The following is a 20,656-nucleotide window of genomic DNA, read 5'->3' as shown; positions in this document are numbered from 1 at the left end:
CCCAGTCCTGGTTCCTTTCGGCTCAAAACACTTAATAACTTTATTTGCCTTTGGCTGGCTTCTCCAGAGGGGTGGGGTAGGGGCTGGCAGCAGCCTGGGCATCAGGCGCCCTCTGGTGGACCTCACAGGCAAGGACCAGAATCACGGCCAAACCCAAAGGACTTTGCGCTCTGGAGGCCACAGTCAATACGGTCTAGGGGAGGGTTGCAGTGTTCCTCAGGCTTGCACCCCCGACCCGGCTTCAGGAGACGGGGCATGTTGGGAGGAGGCCCTGAACCTCTGGCTCTCATACTCGCCCGTGTTGGATGCCCGCATGTTCTGCCGAGCCTTCATCTGCTTCAAACGGTCCTTGTCCACTTCCCGCTTGGTGAGGATGAAGAGGAGGACACCACAGGGGAAGCCGATGGCCCTAGGGGTGGGGAGATGTGCATGGGGTTTGGGGAGGGGCCAGGCCTGAGCCAGTGGAGCTGGGGGAATCTCATTCCAGCTTCATCGATGACACGCACACTGCAATACCTCTTGTGTCTATGCAGCCTCTGCACTGGCTGCTGGAGGGTCCCAAGCAAATCAGAGCCTGCTGCTGCACTGCTTAAGACTCTGTAACAGCGCTCCGTCACTTTCTGGCCAAATCCAAACTCCCAGGCACAGCACCAAAAGCCCAGTGTGGTTGGGTCTCTGTCCACCTTTCCATTCCTCTCCCCTATAGCTTGACACTCCTCAACACGAGTCCCGCAATCCTGCCATACTGACTCTGCAAGGTTCTCCAGACAACCCATCCTCTTTCCTTCTCCAAGTGTTGGCAAAGTTTCCCTCTACCTTAACTGCCCCACATCCCCTCCCAGGCTCCCCCTCTTAATCTCAGTAACTGCTACTTGGGAGACATTTTGGTGTGGGGGAAAGGGTATGGAGTCACAAGACCTGGTGAGAATCCCACCTCTGAGCCTCAGTTCCCTCCTGTGAAATGAGATGTAATTTTTGTAATGCTTTTTGTTTTTGGTATTTAGGGGATGTACTATTTATCTCAGGAAAGCTAAAACGTTACACTGTAAAGTACCAGCACACCTGAGGTGTGGAAAAATATGTTAATGTCCCTCTCCTTTCTTTTTAATATTGACCAACAACACATATTAAGGCCAGAGTCAGATCCAAATAATGATGTATTGAACACCTTGTAGATGCTACTTATACACCTAATGTAATCTCACACGATCTCAATGAAAGATCTCAACTGGGTTTCATCCCAAGCTCCCAAAAGAGAGACTGAGGCCAGGGGCCCAAATTCACATCAGATTAGCTCAGCTTACTACACAGAAAGCCCACTGTCTCTCCAATTCCACATACTTTCCCAACTCCCCTGCCCCATTCCTCTGAGATTCCAGTCCTCACACCAAGCAATTCTGTCCCCACAACCTTGGATTCAACTCACCACCTGAAACTTAAGAGAAGTTTCTGGGTCCCTCCCTCCCCTGTGCCACTCCCCATTGGTGGGCAAAGAGTTAACTGAAACTCACCAGGCTAGTCCCACAGCTTTCATGGGGTTCTTGCCCCTCTTTCTGGGAATGTATTCCAGCTCAGGGGATAGGGGCTCAGGCTCCTCCTTGCACTCTGGGGAGCTGTGGCTTTGCAGAGCCCGGGTCCTGTTCTGGGAGGCCTTGTTAGCTGTGGCTCCTGAGAGGATCCCTGTGGATGGAAGGAAGAAAGGTCAGTAAGAGAGGATGAGAAGAAAGCCCGCGGGAGGAAGGGGAGTGACTGCAGTTTGGAGTAACAAGTGCCAGGGAGAATCCAAAGGGAAATGGGAAAATTGCCATCGAGGTGGCACCTTTGGAAGCCACTTCCACGTCACTGCAGGCTCATCACCCTGGTGCCAGGAGAACGAGCTTCGTTGTTCTTCATCTGCTCAGACGACAGGATGTGAAGGACTGCAGTGGGACTCACATAAGACGTATGAAGGAAATCCGAGAAAAAGGTTTTCAAACTGCAGAATGTTAGCACTGGGAGCTGAAAGGTAGTCTACTCCATCCCCTCATTTTATAGAAGAGGAAACCGAAGCCCCGAAAGATGAACTGCTTCGCCCAAGGTCAAACTGCTAATTATCCGGGGCTAGAACCCAAGCCTCCTGAATTCCAGGGCTCTTTCCTCTGCACTGCGGTGAGTGTGAAACACCTGGAGCGCGGGAGTCTAAAAGGCTTCCTCGGAGCTCCCTCTCGCAGCACGACCCTAGAGGTGTCGTGTAACTTGAAGGCAGGGGGATGGACTGGGTGACCTCTAGAGAGCATCTTTTAGCCCCCAGACTCTTTATGATCCTGCAGAGGGGTGCGGGCAGGAACCGACAGCCATGACCTCCTGCTATCGTTGGTCGGGATGTATAAAAAGGGGGACCCCCTGCAGTCCTGCCCTCCCCGGGGTCCCTCTCCTTACCCCGGAGGACGCGGGCATTTCTCGCCCCCCGGCCCTTCAGCGCCGTAGCAGCTACCACCGCCGCCATGTTCAGATCCCACCCCCCTTCACCGCGCTCCCCGCCGGGAATTGTAGTTTGCGTAAGGGGCCTCCCCCGCTCCTTCCGTCCTGCCTACAGAGCAGAAACTACAACTCCCAGAAGCCCACGAGGGGACCCAGGAGAACTACTCTTCCCAGGAGACCCCGGAGGCGCGCACGCTCGCTTGTTTCCCTCCTGTTGGAGGCGGAGCCAGGCCGGGCGGAGTTTGGATTCTCTCTGCCACGCCCCGTCCCCGTCTCCCAACTCTGCCCTGTGATTGGTGAGTCAGCCAGTCAGCCCCCTTCGCTATTGGCCTAACGGCCGCCGCTCTTCCTGCCGGAGAGTCGCTTACGCCTACTTCCTCCCGGGAGGAGGGGCTCGAGTTCCGCGTCGTCGCGCAGAGCTGACTCTGGGAGGCGTTTGGGCCCAAAGAAGTGGATCGGCCGCTTGCGCCGCATGGAGTCCGAATCCGAGAGCGGGGCCGCTGCTGACACCCCTCCACTGGAGACCCTAAGCTTCCATGGTGATGAGGAGATTATCGAGGTGGTAGAACTGGATCCTGGTCCGCCGGACCCAGGTGAGAACTGCCGCTCCTCAGGCCGTGGGACAGGAGGCGCTCACCCCTGGCCCCTGACCCCTGCTTCCCCCCTCTCCCTTCCCCTCCCCACCGGTCATTCCTACCGACCTCCTTCGCCCTTCCCCCCTGCCCTACCCCCACACTTAGTTCTCAGGCCTGGCAGGGGTGGGGGTTCCCCTGACGCCTCCTCTGGCCCTTCCCCTCACACACCCCCTTCCCATCATCCCCTCGGTCCTCCCTTCTTACACTGTCTCTGGCCAACCCCAGGTCCTCAGACCTCTCCTGTCTTCCGTCCCAGGTGCCCCCTCCTCCCTGCCGCTTCTCGCCCCCGCTTCACCCTGGCTGCCTGACCTCAGCCGACCCTCTTGCTGCACGCCAGCGTCAGGCCTCCCCACACCTCTCCCCTGCCCTCTTTCTTACTGCCTGCCGAGCCCCATCTTTTAACCCTCTCCCCGAAGCAGATGATCTGGCCCAAGAGATGGAAGATGTGGACTTTGAAGAAGAGGAAGAAGAGGAAGAGGGCAACGAGGAGGGCTGGGTTCTGGAACCCCAGGAAGGGGTGGTCGGCAGCATGGAGGGCCCAGATGATAGCGAAGTCACCTTTGCATTGCACTCAGGTAGGTCTCTGAGGAGATCCGTCAGAAACTCAGTGCAGGTGGGCATTTGAACATCAGACACCTGCTGTGTACGGAGCATTAGAAGGGACGTGGAGATGGGGAAACAGAAGGGCCTGGAGCTCACACTGTGATGGAATGGGAGAGAGCGTGGCTCCTGAGCCAGCCGGGACACCTGGGTTCCCATTCTCCTGTGGCTGCTTACTGACTTACGATCTTTATTAATCTCTCTGGGTCTTAGTTTCTTTTCAGAAAATTACCCTGTTGTAAATTAGGGACGATAGTACCTTTTTGAGCGCATTTTATATAATCTTTTCCAATATTAGCTCTTAATAAGGTAAGTCACACGGTGCTGTCCCACTCTGTGCTCAGCCTGGTGGCAGCCCGTGCAGAGAACTGGAAGCCTTGCACATGTACACTCCTCTTGTCTATGCACGAGTCTGGGGTAGTGAAGGGGTCAGCCCTGGGGAGGGACTTGGGGCTTGGCAAGCTTTCGGAGGGATTTCTCCAACAACCTGATGTTTTAAACTTCGAAGCACTTGGATGCGCCCTTCATTTCCAGGAGGATATACATGCTGCTTTGGGTGGAATGGGGTGGGCTTCCTGAAGGTTCTGAAGGACAGAACCTTAGCGGGGAGCCCTGTCCATTTACGGAATATCTCTTGGGACAGCATCCGTGTTTTGCGTGAGCCTGGACCCCAAGACCAACACCTTGGCGGTGACAGGGGGTGAAGATGACAAAGCTTTCGTGTGGAGGCTCAGTGATGGGGAGCTTCTCTTTGAGTGTGCAGGTGAGGGGCGCGGGTGAGGTCGTGTTCCTGTAGCGGTCTTAGGGGGCTAGCCTGCAGTGGTTGTGCACCCAGTAGCCATTTAGTGAGCCCCACTTTGTGCCAGCTCTGTGCTGGGCCTGAGGCTCTCAAAGCAGAGTAACTTTGTCTGTCTTGGGCACCGGGGAGGGAGCCGCTGTTGGCCAGAAGAGGGTGGGAAAGGTCTGGGAGGAGGTAGCACTGGTGTGGGAATATTTATTTCTTTATCTGTTTTATTTAAGAACTTTTTTAAAGTTTATTTATTTATTTTGAGAGAGAGAGACGGAGACAGCGTGCACAGCGGAGGGACAGAGAGAGAGGGAGAGAGAGAGAATCCTGAGCAGGCTCTGTGCTGCCTGCGCAGAGTCAGACGCGGGGCTCGAACCCACGAAACTGTGAGATCATGACCTGAGCTGAAACCAAGAATCAGACGCTCAACCGACTGAGCCACCCAGGCGCCCTGGTGTGAGAATAGTTAGGCAGAGAGGAGGAGTGGGTATTTTGGGCAGAGGTGTGGAGTAGACAGTGTGGGCAGGACATAGGCCGGGCTAGGCATGGTTGAGTGGGAAGCCAGCGTTCGCCCCTGAGGAGATCTGGGGGTATCGACTCCTGGAGTGGCAGTGAGTTTGATCACTCGTTATGGTGGGGTGGTGAGACTCACTCTTCTTTTCTACCGAGCTGGTCCTTTGGGGGCGAGACACCTGGGAATCCTGATGTTTTCCTCTCTTTCTGCCTACTTTCCCTTGTAGGCCATAAAGACTCGGTTACTTGTGCTGGTTTCAGCCACGACTCTACCCTAGTGGCCACAGGGGACATGAGTGGCCTCTTGAAAGTGTGGCAGGTAGACACCAAGGAGGAGGTCTGGTCCTTTGAAGCAGGAGATCTGGAGGTGAGATCATCAGAGTGGTGTTCAGCTACGTGGGGCCTCGGGTAGAGAGTGAGAACTTGGGGGTCCGGTCTGGCCTTTACCAGACCAAGCCAGCTATAAGCCAGTGCGCTCCCAGGGTGCCTTGAGCAAGGGCGTCTGTGTCTGTTCCCTGTGCCGTCCGTGCTGACCTTGGAAGCAGGGGCAGCTTGGGTGGAGCTTATAGGACAGGCTCCTGGGTGGAATGGGGCGACAGGGTGATTTCCTCTCTGTCCAGTGGATGGAATGGCACCCTCGGGCACCTGTCCTACTGGCGGGCACAGCTGATGGCAACGCCTGGATGTGGAAGGTCCCAAACGGTGACTGCAAGACCTTCCAAGGTCCCAACTGCCCAGCTACCTGTGGCCGAGTCCTCCCTGATGGTGAGTCTTGGGTGCGGAGAGGTGGGATCCAGGTTTACTCACCTTCCTGGGCTCCTTCCCAAGCCGTGGCCTGCAGACTCCAAGGCCTGCTGTCTGGAGCAGGGACCCAGGCCCCAGAGCAGGACCGCTTCCCTTTTCCTACCCCGAACTTGGTTTTCTCCACTAGTCCCTGGGGCAGCATCTGTTCCCTTACTTTCTCATCTCCCCGCCCCCCCTTGCTGGGTGTGCCTGAGGGTGCTTTCTCTCTCCGTCTGTGCCTGTGACCCTCCAGGGAAGAGAGCTGTGGTCGGCTATGAAGATGGCACCATCAGGATCTGGGACCTGAAGCAGGGAAGCCCAATCCATGTATTAAAAGGTATCCAAGGGGCGCCTGGGTGGCTCAGTCGGTTAAGCGTCCGGCTTTGTCTCAGGTCATGATCTCACGGTCTGTGAGTTCGACCCGCACGTCGGGCTCCGTGCAGACAGCTCAGAGCCTGGAGCCTGCTTCGGATTCTGTGTCTCCCTCTCTCTCTGCCCCTCCTTCCACTTGTGCTGTCTCTGTCGCTCTCAAAAATGAATAAATATTAAAATAAATAAGTAAATAAAAGCATCCAAGGCAGGGGAAGGGTTAACTGGGCCTCTGTGGAGAAGGCCTGGGGCAGGACTCAGGGGCCGGGAGGAAGCCTGACTTAGCCATCTGCTCCATCCTAGGGACTGAGGGTCACCAAGGCCCTCTGACCTGTGTCGCCACCAACCAGGACGGCAGCCTGATCCTAACTGGCTCTGTGGACTGCCAGGCCAAGCTGGTCAGTGCCACTACCGGCAAGGTGAGTGCGACCTGGAGCCTGGCTGTTAGGCTCTGCTTTCTGTGTCTTCCTCTTCCTCTCTGATTATTCTCTCGGCCCCTTTCCCGTTGCCTTTCCGCCTTCTAGTCAGCCTTCCTCCGATCCTCTGATTCTCTCCCGTGACTTACAGGTAGTGGGTGTTTTCAGACCTGAAACCGTGGCCTCCCAACCCAGCGTGGGAGAAGGGGAGGAGAGCGAGTCCAATTCCGTGGAGTCCTTGGGCTTCTGCAGCGTGTGAGTGAGAGAAAGGCCTCGGCCTGGAGCCAAAGGCAGCTGGGGAGAAGGGGGCTTGGCGAGAGGTGCCTGGGCCGGGGAACCGGGGAGGAGTGAAGAGTGCGCGAGTCCAGGTCCCTCTGCGAGCCTTCATGGTTCTCTTCTCTGCCCAGGATGCCTCTTGCAGCTGTTGGCTACCTGGACGGGACCTTGGCCATCTATGACTTGTCTACACAGACTCTCAGGCACCAGTGTCAGCACCAGGTACAGGCCGCCCGCAGCTATGGCTGTGGCTCTCTCTTCCCCTCCTCCCTCCGTGAGGCGGGTGGGGGCACACGCCTGTCAGCTTTCCCGCCCCTGACTTCCGCTGTGTCTCTGTCGTACCCTGGCGTAGTCGGGCATCGTGCAACTGCTGTGGGAGGCAGGCACCGCCGTGGTTTACACTTGCAGCCTGGACGGCATCGTGCGCCTCTGGGACGCTCGGACCGGCCGCTTGCTTACTGACTACCGGGGCCACACGGCCGAGATCCTGGACTTTGCCCTCAGCAAGTAAGTGAATTGGGCAAGGGCTAGAGTCTCCTTGTGTACTCAGAAGGTGGGAATAGCACATGGGGGGCCATAGGGTCCTTGGGGTGCGGGAGGGGATTCCTGAGGGAAGCTGGGAGCCAAGGCCTGGTGGTGGCTTGTGAGGCAGAAGTGCTGGGCAGCCTGAGGGAGTTGTCACTTTGGGTTGACAGTGACGTACCCGGGGCCTCACGTCTCGGTTCCGGGGCTGAGGGGCGGGGATCGTCTCCCTCGCTGCTGCGGCTCTTTTCTGATCCCCTTCCTGAGGGCTGATCCAAGTGTATTCTTGGATACAGTAAGGGGCTGACCCTTACTGATCCAAGTGTATTCAGTCGATGTGTGCCCAGCAGCCCAGCACCAGGCACTACTGATCTAGAATTGAGGATGCACTGGAGGAGACCAGCCGAGGGCCTCTGGGTAGCAGGCTTGGGGCTGGGCCCCAGGTCATTCCGTCCCATCGACCTGTGCTTTCTGTCCACAGAGATGCCTCCCTGGTGGTGACTACGTCAGGAGACCACAAAGCAAAAGTATTTTGTGTCCAGAGACCTGACCGCTAATGGCTGCAGCCTCTGCTCTGTGTCTGGTGTTGAGGGGTGAAGGGAGAACCCCACCAGCAGAGGTGGTAGGGTACGAGGGAAGAGGAGGGGGGGCCTCGGACTACTTTCCAACCCCTTCAAACTGACTTGCCCCCCTGTCCCCTCTCTTAAGAGACCCACCCCTTGGCCCCCCTACCCTCGCCCAGACCTGCGGACCCTTCAGAGCGGGGTCAGGCCTCTTTCTCTTTCACTTTCATTTGCTGGTGTGAGCCACGGGGGTGTGTGTTTGGACGTGGGGAGTAGGTCTCTGAGGTCCCCGTTCTTTCCCTTCCCAAGTCTCGGGGGGTGGAAAGGAGGAAGAGATATTAGTTACAGATTTTAAAAATGTAAATAAAATATACTTCCCAGAGATGGCGTGTGTGTGTGGATTTTGTGGCGCCTGGAAATGAGGAACCAGTCGGGGGCCTGTCAGGGTGAGATGCGCTGCACAATCTGCTAGATTTCGAGGTGTCTCAGCCCAGCCTCTCAGGCGGTGGCGAGTGCTCCCCTCCGGGTGACTCGGTTGCAGTCTCCCTCGATGCACGTATGGCTTCAGTTTTTCTGCTGCTGTCCCACCTGCCTCCTTTTCTGAGATGTGGAATGAGATAACCATAAACCGGGTGGAAGGAGCTTTATTCCATCAGGGTGGGGTCAGATCAGAGCAGGTGTCTGATCCAGAGGCGTGGGGACAGAGAGGAGATGAGAGGAGTTAGGTGCGGTGGCCGAGATGGACGGCTGCTTCTCGTAGGAGCGAGCGGAGGCCCTTCCCCTAGTTCAAGTCGAGGTCCACGCTGCTTTGGCTGCTGGTGTGGTAGGCAGTGCTGGGGCCGGGGCCGCCCTGGGAGGCTCTTCCCCGCAGCACCCGAAACCACCTCTGGGCGGCCGCCCTCCAGGGGGCCGTGTAGCGCTGGTCACCCAGCCCCATGGCCACGGGCACGGCCGCCGCACTGGCGCTGCCCAGCGAGATGAGGGACAACAGAGTTCCGGGCCCCAGCGGTGGGCGCTGCTCGTAGGCCAGGACCGAGAGGAGCAGGGTGGCCACGTAGGGCCCCCAGCACAGCCCGAAGAGCAGCGTGGCCCCGGCCTGTGCCCTCGCCTGCCTCCAGGTAAGGGCCCGGGCCAGGGCTGAGGGCGCGCCGCGGCACACTGCCCGCTCCAGGCGGCGGATGTCCTGCAGCTGGCGGTGGGCGGTGGCCAACACGCGGGCGCAGAGAAGGGCGGCAGCCCCCACGGCAGGCAGCAGGAGCCCGTAGACTTCGAGGTAGAGGTAGGGGGCTGGGAAGACAGCCTGGGAGCTGCAGTTGGCGTCGGGGGCCCAGTGGTTCCAGCCCAGAGCAGGCAGGCTGGCAAAGAGCAGGGGGCCAGCCCAGGTGAGGAGCAGGGCCAGCCGCGTGCTCCCGCGGGGCCGCAGGGGCCGCAGCACCGCCATGTAGCGTTCGCCGTGCACCAGCAGGAGGTTGGCGAGCAGGGAGAGGAAGGAGAAGTTGGGCGCCAAGTAGAGGAAGAGGCACGACCAGTAGCCCCGGCGGCTCTGGCTCCAGAGGCCGGGCAGCGCGGGCAGCGCCAGCCCGGTGAGCAGCCCGGCCAGCAGCAGGCTCAGGAAGAAGCAGCCAGAGGGTGGGCTGCGCAGGTGCCGGTCCCTGGCGATGCCCAAGGCCAGGAGCAGGTTAGCAGCGACGATGAGGCTTGCCAGGGCCAGGGAGAGCCCCAAGGCCCCCACGGGGATGGGGCTGGGCACCTCCCTGGTGCTGTTGGGTGTCATCTTGGGCCTGGGGACGGGGGAGGCCTGGAGCAGCCGGCAGCATGCCTGGATGGAAGACGGCAGCCACAATTAGGGGGCGCTGCACATGCAACCAGAGGTTGCACACCCACAGACTGCGGGCCTTATCTTGTTTGCTGATACACATTTTTTTTTTTTTTTCCATCAGTGGCTGATTAAAAAGTTACATAAAAATTCTTACTTCTGGCTTCTCTTCAAAACTGTCCAGCAACAAGTATGTCCTGCAGGGTAGCACCAGCTGGAGCTGACCAGCTCCCCATCCTGCCGTGTTGGCCATGGCTACTTTCCGTCTGACCCCCTCGGGGCAGCTGTGTCTATGCCTCCGGTTAGACTGAAAAGCCAACCCACCCAGCCCCAGAGCCCCGAAGCATCTCTGGATCCACAAGGCAAGACCTCTAAATTAGCCAACAGGGAGGTCTGGCTGGCTTGTAGTGGTCTTCTGGCCGGCCAACAGATGAGAGCCCCTTTCAGGCTGGGCTGGGGCCAGTGCTAGGGGTGGGTGCTAAGATAAAGGAGAGGGGTCCCTGTCCCTAGATGCTCACAGCCTGGTTGGCACCAGAGTATTAGGAGAGGGTGGGTTGCTGAGGGTTGCGGGGCGGGGGCAGGAGTGAGTCAGAGGCAGAGGCAAAGGCAGGGCTCGCTGAACGCTGGCGTTAGTGACAGGCCAGGGCCATGGGTGGCAGCAGTAAGCGGGGTGCTCTGTCCCTTGCATCGCCTGCCCTGCCCCTCGGCCATCTTTGTAGCTGGTTACAGCTCAATGAGCAGCCTCCGGGTAGGACTTCCAGCCCATAAACTTGACTCATCCGCACCACACTAGCAACAGGGCCCTTCCTGGAACTGGAGGAGGAGAGGAGGGAGAGTGAAGATGCCAGCAGCAAGGAGGACACCCCGCCACGCCTCGGGGAGCTGAAGCTGAGCCCAGAGGAGGGGCAGGGGGAGCCGCGGGGCAGGGCCTGGCCGTTCTGTGACTCTGATCTGTCCTTCTCCTTCCCTTTCTTGGCTCTGTGTTCTCGGCCCCCCTCTGACACCACGGCTGCTGGGGCCACATCATGGGGAGGAAGAAGGGTCCTGGCCCCGGGGGAGCTCCTGCTGCTGTCAACCGGGGAGCAGCTGCTGTTGCTAGGATTAAGTCAACACAGAAAGGATTCCCAGCTGCCCCCACCCCCAGGTCATAGGAACCGAGGGCACCACCACCACCCTGAGCTCAGGAGATGCTGCCTTACTCCTCTTCCCAGTCCCCCTAGGCCTGCCAAGCCCCACCAGGCTGCTGCCCCTTTCCCCTCCCCTCAGCCTGTTTCCTCTTCCTCAACCTCCCCCACCCCTACCCCTTTTCTCTACCCAGGACATCCTTCCCTCTCTAGCAGGCCCTTTGGTTTCTGTTCCCTTTGTCCCCACGCCACCAACTCTATGAAACTCCACGAGACCTCAGGGTCCGGTCCTTCCAACCTGGACTCTGGAGCTCCAGCTCCCAAGGACTCCCCTGGCGTGAGTCCCCACCCCTCCTCCACCAGTGCAGCGAGAAAGGCAGGGACAGCCCCAGGGCCACCTTCCCAGCAGAGTGCTGGCCCTATGACCTGCACCCCCTGGAGGCTCTGGTGGCTTTGGCCAAGGCAATGGCCTCTGAGGATCGGGGGCTGAGGTGTCCAGAAGAGGTTGGGTGCTGGGTGGGGGCGGGGGGAGGGGAGGGGAGCAGCTACTCACATGGCTGTTGGGGACAGGTGTTGCTGGCCCGGTCTGGGCTTTCCTCAGAGTGTCAGGGAGCTGCTGCAGGCAGGCCCGCAGGGCTTCTGGCGCTGTCTGGTGTCCCGGCCGGTGAGGGCATGGTGCCTCCACAACCCGGGGACAGCAGGGCCCTGGGCTCTCTGCTGCCCAGGCTCTGCCCCTGCCTGGGTTCTGGAGGGATGGAGCCGGGGCTGGTGGGGCTCAGCCCGGCCCCGCCCCTGGGGGTGGGACCCGGCACACCCAGAGCTGCTGACTGCGAGGCCTTCCCCTCTGAGTCCAGTGCCCTCTCCCTGTCCTGTGCCAGCGTGCCCCCTCTCCAGCCGCCAGCCATCTTCTACCTCAGGTCACCCAACTTGGAGCCATCATCCGCTAGGCTAGCTAATCTGAGAAATGCATCCCAGTTAATGAATAAAAATGGCTTTGTCCATCCCCCACTTCCTGTCCCAGCTAATACATTTACATTTTTATTTTATATTTTAAACGTTTATTTATTTTTGAGAAAGAGCGTGAGTGGGGGAGGGGCAGAGAGGGAGGGAGACACAGAATCCGAAGCAGGCTCCAGGCTCTGGGCTGTCAGCACAGAACCCAACGCGGGGTTCGAACTCACGAACTGTGAGATTGTGACCTGAACTGGAGCTGGACACTTAACCGACCGAGCCACCCAGGCGCCCCAATACATTTACATTTTTAACCACCTGGAGTGGCCATCCAGCTGACAGCACTTCCAGCTCCATGTCTGATGGTGGCAGTGGCAGGGGTGTTTGGAACTTTGCTCTCATCCGATCCCTTTCAGCTTATAAAAGCCAGCCTTGCCTTCTAGAACCTGGGGTCAGCCTACACTTTTCTAAACTACTTTGAGTCAAGTTCTGGGCTATGAGGTAAAAATGGCTCCGGGGGTGTGACACTGGGCAGGCTACCCCAGGGCCTCAATTTTCCCATCTGTAAAATGGGAACAAAGTAAAACCACCTCCCTGGGCTGCTGTGAGGAATATCACAGAGCAACATGTGTGGCTGTACATATTACAGTGCCTGACACTTAATGTGGGGTGGGGGTGGGGGTCTCAACAAATGATTCATTTCCTTCCGCCTCCACGATGATTAAGAGGCATGAGCTAGTGTTGGCATCAGAAAGCCTGGGTTTGAATCCCAGAATCCTGGCTGGGATCCTTTTTTTTTTTTTCTTAATTTGTGTGAACTTGGGCAAAGTACCAAAGCTCTTTTGTCTTAGTTTCCTCATCTGTAGAATATATTGTGTTCACCTATTGTGAGACTAACCGAGATAATGTGTGATGAGGATGAAGCGCTAGGCACACCAACACACAATGAAAAGCAGCTGCTATTAACATCTTAGGATTTCTGCCCTTCTCTGCATGTCCCTTCCTCCAGCCACCTGTATCCTCTAAGAAAGAACTCTGTAGAGAAAGGCAGAAAGACAGCTCGCGAAAAGCAAGAAGGGAAGGGTGCTTTTGCTCCAGAGAGACACTGGGGAAACCAGGTACAGAAGAGGAAGGGCAAGTTCAAGGCTAGGAAGACAAGAGGCATGATGCTCCAATTTTCACTTGTATCAGGTGAGGTCTTGGGGTCATGGAGAGAAGCCAGTTACACCCCCTTGAGGCCTGAAGTGGGAGGGAGCAGGATGAAACTGCGAGAAAGCTGGAGATGAGCCATGAGGACAAAGACTTCCGTGCTCAAGAGCAGAGGTAGACTGAGCCAGGGGACTTCTGTGCCCTCGGCGGGGGTGGTGGTGGGGTAGACCTGGGCTGAAGGCTGGGGGCCGAGGGGTCTAGCTCTGCCAGTCCCGCACAGTGGTTGGGGGGACCTGGGGAGCAGAACTTCTGTTGGGACAAAAAGTGGGAGGAGGAAAGCATCCAGCCTCAAACCCATCCTCAAGGGAGCTGGCTGCTGGAGACTGGCTAACAGCAGCTGGCCCTCAGACCCACGCTATCTGGTCGAGCAGAAGTCAGAGGCTCTGGGAGAGTTCAGCCTGGGGCCTGGGCAGAAGTGGGTGTGGGGCCCCTCAAATACTGGATTGCCAGGAATAAACAGACATCTTTCTGTTCCCAGCGATGGCCTCCTCCCTACGAGATCCAGGATGTCTGTGTTTCTTCTCTGCTGCTTTGTCTAAACATTGTGTGTGGGATGACGTATGAAGGGGACATCTTAGGCCATGGGAGCTGGGAAGCCTGGGTTCTGTCCCCACTCAGCCCTCTCTCTTCCTTACTGGACCATCCAGTCCTTCTCTGCTTCCCCATCAATCTCTGGCCCGGACTCATCCCCAGCCTCCCCTAGGCCCACAGGAGGGCTCTGGTACAGGTGGTTTCCAGATGCTTCATTCCAGCTGCAGGCTGGAGAGCCCTCTTCGTGGTCCTCATTCTTTTCCTCAGGTAGAGCCTAGGTCAAGGGGCCAAATCCCACCAGGGAATCCTCCTGGGCCTCCTCTGTTCACTCTATCCCTTGGGATATTTGAAGCTCTTTGCTAACCCTCGGTGCCTGGGACTGGGTGGATGCGGCATGCGAGGGCTGGGGGTACTAACTGGATGAATGGAAGTGACAGGGCACTGGGGTTTCCTGGACCCTGGCTGGCCTCCAGAAGCCGCTGTCAAAACTTCACTCCCTGTAGACAAGAGCAAACGAGCCCTTGGAAGCCACCGGGCATAATCCTGGCCGGGATCTTGGCCTCAGAAAACCCGAAGTCAGGTCTACGGGCAGAAGAAACCCTGGTCCTTCCTGTTAGGGTTAAACCAGATTCTCCATGGCTCCCTAAAAGCCACAGACACTGGTGGTTTTAGGTGATCTCCAAAAGGGGGTAGCACTGCTTGAACTCAAAACAGCCCCCAGAGCAGACCCAGGCTTGGGTCTTTAGCCTCACTGTTGAGACGGTCTTAACTTCCAAGGAGACCAAAGGGAACTGAAATGGCAACTAAGTGCCAGTTGCCCGTAAGAGGGCTGCTGCTGCAGTCAATAGGTGTTCCGCCCACCAGAAACAGGTGACAAGGGCCCAGTCCCACCAGGGCCAGCAGTCCGCAGGGCCCACATTTGTTGGGATGGGCACTTAGCTACGTCCTGAGCTAGGAGTCCTGATTCAGTGAAGTCCAGATGACTGAATGACACGTAGCTTTCAGATTTTTTGACTGTGACCACAGTTAAGAGGACGTTTTTCGTGTATACAACTAAAACACAACCCAAAGTCAGTACTTACCCTTAAGAAATGTCGTGCACTCCGATCCATGCCATCCCATTAAAAACGCTGGTGATGAAGTTACACACATGAGAGGCACACACAGAAACACACAAGGCACACATATACACACATGTGCATGTGCATGAGAATGGCCAGGACTGTGTCTATGACCTCATCCTGGTGGTGACACCGTGCTACAGTCCTACGAGATGTTGCCACTAGGGGGAGCTAGGTGAAGTGTATACAGGATTTCTGTATTGCTTCTTGTAACTGCGTATGAACCTACAATGATCTCAAGCCCATCTAGGAAATAAAAAAGTCAGGAGTTCACAATTCATTAATGGGTCTCAAACCAGTTTGAAACGTACAGCACTAGGTGGAGACAAGTTAGAAGGGAAAGCAAAAAGCTAGAAACCATTTGGCTGGCCCTCAGATCATTTCAGGTACTCAGAAAATTCTCCTGATAATTCTTTACCAAGCAAGCTTTCTGAACTGATTTTATTTTGGGCATCAGCATACTTTGCTAGGCTCAGTTTGCTAGGCTCACTGTTAGGTGAGCATCTCCCAAAGTGAATTTTGTGGAGGGCCCGTCTTTTGGGTTGTTGTGTGAGAAGAGAAACGGTGGCCAGTTGGTCTGCATTAGGTCCACACCTTGATACCCATCAATGTCCTGCAGAAGAACACAGGCCATGGAACACATTCTGGGAATGCTGTGCATTACTCATGATAAGAGTAAGCCAGAAACACTTTAATGTAACTGTCCCTGGCCCAGCAGCTTCTTGGCCACAGCCAGACAGACTTAGTAACAAAGCTATACAGGAAACAGGTTCAAGTTTATTCAGAAATGCCAACCAAGAGCTCACTAGCCAGCCATTCTCTCTCTCCTCTAAGGCGGGCCGAGGCACTCCTGAAAGCAAGGTTTTCCAGATTGGGTTTGTAGGCTCAAGGGTAGTGCCACGTGTACCCTCCTCTCTCTTTTGGACTCAGTCTAGAAACCCAGCAAATTCTCACGTAAGATAGAAAGATTTTATTAATGACCCCAACTGTATTTCTTTAGATACAGGAGTTTTGAACTCAAATACTTAGGAGAAAACAAGTTAAGATTGCATTATCCTGCAACTCATTACCAGTAACATATTGCAAAGCGAAAACAGCTTGGAAAACAGGGGGGAAGGCAAGGAGAGTGAGGGAGGGAAGATAAAGAAAAGGAATTAAAGTTGATCAAGTGGAATTCTTTTTTTTTTCTTTTTTTAATTCTTGAGAACTATGAAGTCCTTGCAAGCACAGCTCGTTTCTGCAGATTATTTTCCAAACGTGTACAAAATGGAACCAAAACGGAGAATCCCTTAAGAACCTGAAGAGGTGCAACGGTAAAAGCTACGATTATCCAGTAGCAAGTGTTCCAGCCTTCAGTTGCCAGCCGCCTCCTCTTCCCGTTCCCAAGAGTTAGCGGGATGAAAACGTCTTCCCCCTTCAAAAGCAGAGAGAAGTGTGAGGGTTTCTGGGTCCCCTTTCCTGCCACCCCACACTCCTGGACTAGGGATGACATCCCAGAGAGAGGACGTAGGACCTCTAAGCCCGGAACAAGACCCAGCTCAGAGAGTTTCGTCAGCTCTTCGTGCTGAATACTCTGGGGTCCCGGGTAGCATCTGCGCCAAGCCCACAAGGGCATTAAATGTACCAAGTGAGATGGGAGGATCCCTTGCCCACAATTTCTGGACGGCCTAGACCAACCTGAATCTCAGACTGGGCTCAACCCTCTTCTTGGTCGAGAGCTCAGGCTCCTCCTGCACAGCTTGTACCTTTTCGGGCTCGCGGACAGCAGTCCCTTAAATTTTTCACCATGGGAGCAAGATGCTCAAACTTTCCAAGTACAGGCACTTTGTATTGCCATGTGGGGCCATACCCCAGGGTTACAGAACACTCGCCTGACGTTAGGCTCCTGAGTCCTGGTGCTCTGTTCTGTCCCACCTGGTATTTCTCCGAAGGGCCAGCTTTGGGAACAGGCTGGTTCCCAAAGACAGAAGTTATTTGGTAAAGCAGCCTGGAAGCTGGGGTTGAGAACGATGGAAAACTGGGGCAAAGATATGGGGGCTAAAATTTCGTGCCTTGAACATCTTACCCCAAAACGAAACCATACTTTATCAGCCCCCGTCTCCCCCCGCCGTGCAAAGCTCATGAGTGTTTGATTCTGGCAGAGAGCACCATGGGGCAAGGACATGTACAGTTGGCTTCTGAGCCAGGCCTGCCATCCTGTTCCATGCAAACCCTCCTTCTCTGCTGTGTGTGAGGGTCCTGGCTTCTTCTACTCATCCTTAGTAACACGATCTGGTTTTCAGCCTGGATGCGGTTGTTAGCCTCCCCCTCCCCTTTCTGAGGCCCATCTCTGCTAGAGAGAGATCACAGGACAGAAAAAGGCAAAGCTGCTCTTCGTGTGTCCCAGGAAGGAGACTCACAGATAACTTGGAGCTGCTCCTGCCCCAGCCCAAGACAGGTGCACCTGCTCCGTGGCAACCGCAAGGCCACCTGCCAGTGGGGCCAGAGGGGAGAATCCCTGTGGGGAGACACTGGGCGGTGGCTGCTTTGGTGGGCTCTTCTGACCAGACAAGAGATTACTGGGCCGAAGATGGCACAGGCAGCCCCATGACTGACTAGTTACAGAGCCGAGCCTCCCCTCCACTGTGCCTAGCTGCCAGTTTAGTCTCTCCACTGGCCCTGAAAACGGCACAGAATCAGCTGCCTCACACTTGAGGTCACCAAAGTGGTGCCTGGTGAGAAGAGTAGTCCCATGGAAAGTGGGATGGGGGGGGGCGGGGGAGCGGGAAGGGGAACTTGTAAACCCCAGGAGGGAGGCAGGGTTCTGGAGGGGCAGCAAGAGTATGTGTGTTCCAGGACACATACCCTCCCCACTGGATTTGTTTTGCCCATTTTAGGCCCTGCCGTGAAGCTGCAGGGTAGAAGGCATAATACTGCCATTTTGTAACCAGAGCATCTGGACGCCTCTCTGGAAGCAGAGGATCCAGCTATAGGTTGAACACCCCTCCTTAGGCTCTGGGCAGGAGGTGCAGAGCTACTACAGAAGAGAGGCCTTTGGTACCAATTTCATGAGATGGGCAGCCCCTAAGCCTTTGCCTAAAGAAGTCAGGAGTGACTTCAACTGCCTGTATTGGAGACTGGAAATCCTCTGCTCAGGTACCAAGAGTCAGGCACCTCTCTCATCCTGTCGAGTGGCAGCAGAAACTAGTCTGGCAGGAGAGGCCTCACATGTCAGGGGAGGGGACCTGGGGTCCTATGCACACCACACCTGCCAAAGGTCACCCCCAAGAGAACCAGGTGTCGGCAAATGCACTGGCTTCGAGGGGTACGCGGAAGCTTCGTTCGCCTCCAGACTTGCGTTGAACGGGCACAAAGGTTGGCAGATGAGCACCTGTTACCTTATCTTGAGAACAGGATCACCTAAGCTTCAGCAGAAGGGAAACTAAGACCTGACATTTTGCCCACAGACCTCAATCTCTAGCTAGGCTCTAGGGCACACTGACTCTCCTACGCAGGGCCAACACTGGAGCGCCAGTCCACATTTCCATCTCAGAGACAACTTCGTCTTCATGCAAAATTCCTGCTGAGAAGCAGACCAGGGGATCAAAACACTGAGTGGGCGGCTCCAGACCTATTCACTCAACTCAACGTCCTTAAGCAAATCTCTCCATTTCTCCAGGCAGACCTTGACAGGACAAGACTGCCCAAGGAGAACACAGCTATCTGAGTAAAAAGGTCCCTCTGTGCGTCCCCTAGCTGCCATTCTCCTAGCTCACAAAGATGTGGAAACAAGGGAACGCAGCCCAGCCCCGTCAGAAGTGAAAACCTGTCCACTGCATCTTTAGTCAGTCAGGTGGCTACAGGCCCCTGGAGCACCAGGTCTCCAACACCATTTCCCTCTCGGTGAGATTAGGAGAGGATGGCGGTCCTGCTGGGAGGCTGCCCTACTCACGTGATTGTTTTCATTTCTTTTTTCTCGGCATCTGGGCGTGCACGGTTCAGCACCTTGAGGAAGTCAGATGTTTTTGCCCGCATACGTGTGTGAATATAGGCCTGGAAATAAACACAATGGATGCTGAAGCAGTCGTGTTCTAGAAAGACAGCTTTGCTTTCAGTAGAAGTTATCAGGAAGGTTTGGGAACATATGCCTTACGAGCGACATAAGGTCATGCAGGGAAGCAGGAGGGCAACTCTTCCTGGGGACAGAGATTCATCTCTTTACTATGGGGAAGAGATGGAAGAAAGGCCATGATATCTTAAAGTCTCTAGGACCATCAGGGTTCATAGCAACAGGCTGGACTCCAGGAATGACTTTTTTTTTTTTTTAAGTAAACTCTACACCCAGCATGGTGCTTGAACTCACGACCTCAAGATCAAGAGTCATGTGTTCTGCTGACTGAGCCAGCCAGGTGTGCCCCACACAGAAATGATTTTTTTATGTTATTAACTCTGCTGGAGAGAACTACCCGGTGCATAGGAGCGAAGGTGCTGTGGTCCCTTCTCACCTTAGAGCACTTGATGTGGTAGTGCAAATAGTCCCGGAACGTGTGGATCAGGTTGATGGTGTTGTCTCGAGCGTTGGCATTGGTGTGGCGAGGGAACAGCACTGTGGGTGGGGGCACAAACAAGGCGTCCGGGTGTAACAGCAAGGCCAAAGAGATAGAAGGTCAGAGCCTACAGCTGGCTCCAGCCTCTCCCTGCCTAGTGCAATGCACTTGTATCCTCCTCCTTCAGACGAGGAAAGGATAAATACCACAACCAGGACAGGTACCAGTGAGTGCAAATGCCAGAAGTCAAGAAAAATGGAGGAGGTCAATGGTAGAAAACCAGGGCTCCCCAGAAAAGGGCTTGGTCCCGGGCATCACTCCAGGTCTGGATCCCATCCTGTGGCCGTGCATTCTGGAATCTGTCCCCACCTGCTGGCTCCTGCCTCTGCAGCACAGCAGCCTCTTTAGGTGATACTACAGGCAATCTGGGGGGTACTTTAGAGAAAACACTTCATCTTAAGTGATCATGATCAGCAAACAAAGCCTGCCTGTCCTACGTCCCCGGGTGCTGCGGCACAGTGAGCCCAAAGGAACTCGTTTCCAGAGAAGATTCTGTGGTCCTGTGGTGAAAACTAGACACGAAGCCCTAAGGGCCTCAACCCTCTCGATGGGCACGGCAGTAGAAGTGGTTTCGGCTAGGAGATGAGGAAAGCCCCTCCCTCGGCACTATAAGCTGAAGCCTCGCCCTCTGCACCCCTCCCTTTGGCTTCCCAGAATCCTCTCCGTCTCTTCCACCTACTCTACTCCGTGGTCTTGGGAGCAATAAAATCCTCCAAGTATGAGGTTTTGGTAGAATGCAAAGGAATGCGTCATAAGAAAGGGTAGGCCCTCTGTGTCAATTTACCTTGAAAAGAAACAAATAGCAAAACAAGAGGTAGTAACACTACAGGGCACAGAATCTAAGATGCCAACAATTTTAAGTCTACCCTCAGTTTATACACCATAAAGAGAAAGGCTGCCAACTAAACTGTGTGGCATGCACGAACTCCAAGCTGCATCCCAACCTCAAAGACAGTAACATGAAAAAAAGCGGAGCTCAGTTTTAATGAAATATGGTACATGAGTGGGCTCATCACCAATAAACGGGTACACCTTCAGTATGGAGGGGACTTAAACTTCATAAAAGGCAACATTTTAGTGGCATCAGGTGCAGTGAATGAGCTGTTATTCCGCACTATCAGCTACAATAATGAGCCGGCTCACTGGTCTAGAGTGACTGTGAGAAGGGAAGGCTTAAATTTCTTCAGTGGAGTAAGTGAACTCCAGCCAGGCTGGAGTTCTGGCTTAGAAATGCCAAACGACTGAGAACTCCCAGTAGGCTACTCAGCAATGCTTGTGTGGTCCCAACTCACAACACTTGACACCAACAGGAAGAAAAGAAAATGATTACGGTACACCTTCCTGCAGCCACAGCAATGGCCAAGAACGAAGTGGTACGCCTGCTTTCGCCCCTT

General features: G+C 55.5%; 4 protein-coding genes across 9 annotated transcripts in view; 1 reads left to right on the top strand and 3 right to left on the bottom strand.

Moving 5' to 3' along the window:
- The window catches only part of PNKD (PNKD metallo-beta-lactamase domain containing), a 60,245-nt gene extending 57,671 nt beyond the window's left edge, over positions 1-2,574 (bottom strand). For 3 of the 5 annotated variants that reach the window (XM_027050836.2, XM_027050839.2, XM_027050847.2), the window contains exons 1-2: positions 2,419-2,574; positions 1,512-1,680 (exon numbers count right to left, since the gene is read on the bottom strand). In XM_027050836.2, coding sequence (XP_026906637.1) covers positions 1,512-1,680; positions 2,419-2,485 — 236 coding nt within the window. In that variant the 5' untranslated portion in view covers positions 2,486-2,574. Of the gene's footprint in view, positions 1-11; positions 410-1,511; positions 1,681-1,819; positions 2,399-2,418 lie in introns of those variants that run through there. The other 2 variants (XM_027050874.2, XM_027050870.2) reach the window with 2 other exon arrangements.
- Positions 2,575-2,847: 273 nt separating this feature from the next.
- AAMP (angio associated migratory cell protein) lies at positions 2,848-8,306 on the top strand. 2 transcript variants are annotated; one of them, XM_027050916.2, is made up of 11 exons: positions 2,848-3,053; positions 3,515-3,670; positions 4,339-4,458; positions 5,223-5,362; positions 5,616-5,760; positions 6,032-6,115; positions 6,451-6,566; positions 6,715-6,818; positions 6,971-7,061; positions 7,192-7,346; positions 7,843-8,306. In XM_027050916.2, the coding sequence occupies exons 1-11, from the start codon at positions 2,933-2,935 to the stop codon at positions 7,916-7,918; spliced, it is 1,308 nt and encodes a 435-aa protein (XP_026906717.1). In that variant the 5' UTR covers positions 2,848-2,932; the 3' UTR covers positions 7,919-8,306. The 2 variants fall into 2 exon arrangements, with proteins under 2 accessions (XP_026906717.1, XP_026906710.1); XM_027050909.2 differs by having other exon boundaries at positions 3,512-3,670.
- Positions 8,307-8,534: 228 nt separating this feature from the next.
- GPBAR1 (G protein-coupled bile acid receptor 1) lies at positions 8,535-12,902 on the bottom strand. Its single transcript, XM_027050924.2, has 2 exons — positions 11,418-12,902; positions 8,535-9,743 (listed from the first exon to the last, which is right to left on the bottom strand). The coding sequence occupies exon 2, from the start codon at positions 9,696-9,698 to the stop codon at positions 8,706-8,708; it is 993 nt and encodes a 330-aa protein (XP_026906725.1). The 5' UTR covers positions 9,699-9,743; positions 11,418-12,902; the 3' UTR covers positions 8,535-8,705.
- A 2,721-nt stretch (positions 12,903-15,623) lies between these two features.
- ARPC2 (actin related protein 2/3 complex subunit 2) overlaps positions 15,624-20,656 on the bottom strand; it is a 28,716-nt gene continuing 23,683 nt past the window's right edge. Inside the window, exons 9-11 of the mRNA XM_027050927.2 lie at positions 19,161-19,261; positions 18,608-18,708; positions 15,624-16,090 (exon numbers count right to left, since the gene is read on the bottom strand). Of these exons, the coding sequence (XP_026906728.1) occupies positions 16,066-16,090; positions 18,608-18,708; positions 19,161-19,261 (227 nt within the window). The 3' untranslated portion in view covers positions 15,624-16,065. The remainder of the gene's footprint in view (positions 16,091-18,607; positions 18,709-19,160; positions 19,262-20,656) is intronic.

Source organism: Acinonyx jubatus, chromosome C1, assembly GCF_027475565.1.
Source record: "Acinonyx jubatus isolate Ajub_Pintada_27869175 chromosome C1, VMU_Ajub_asm_v1.0, whole genome shotgun sequence".
Classification (NCBI taxonomy): domain Eukaryota; kingdom Metazoa; phylum Chordata; class Mammalia; order Carnivora; family Felidae; genus Acinonyx; species Acinonyx jubatus.
Note: the sequence above shows the minus strand (reverse complement) of the source record. Positions and strands in the feature narration are given on the sequence as shown.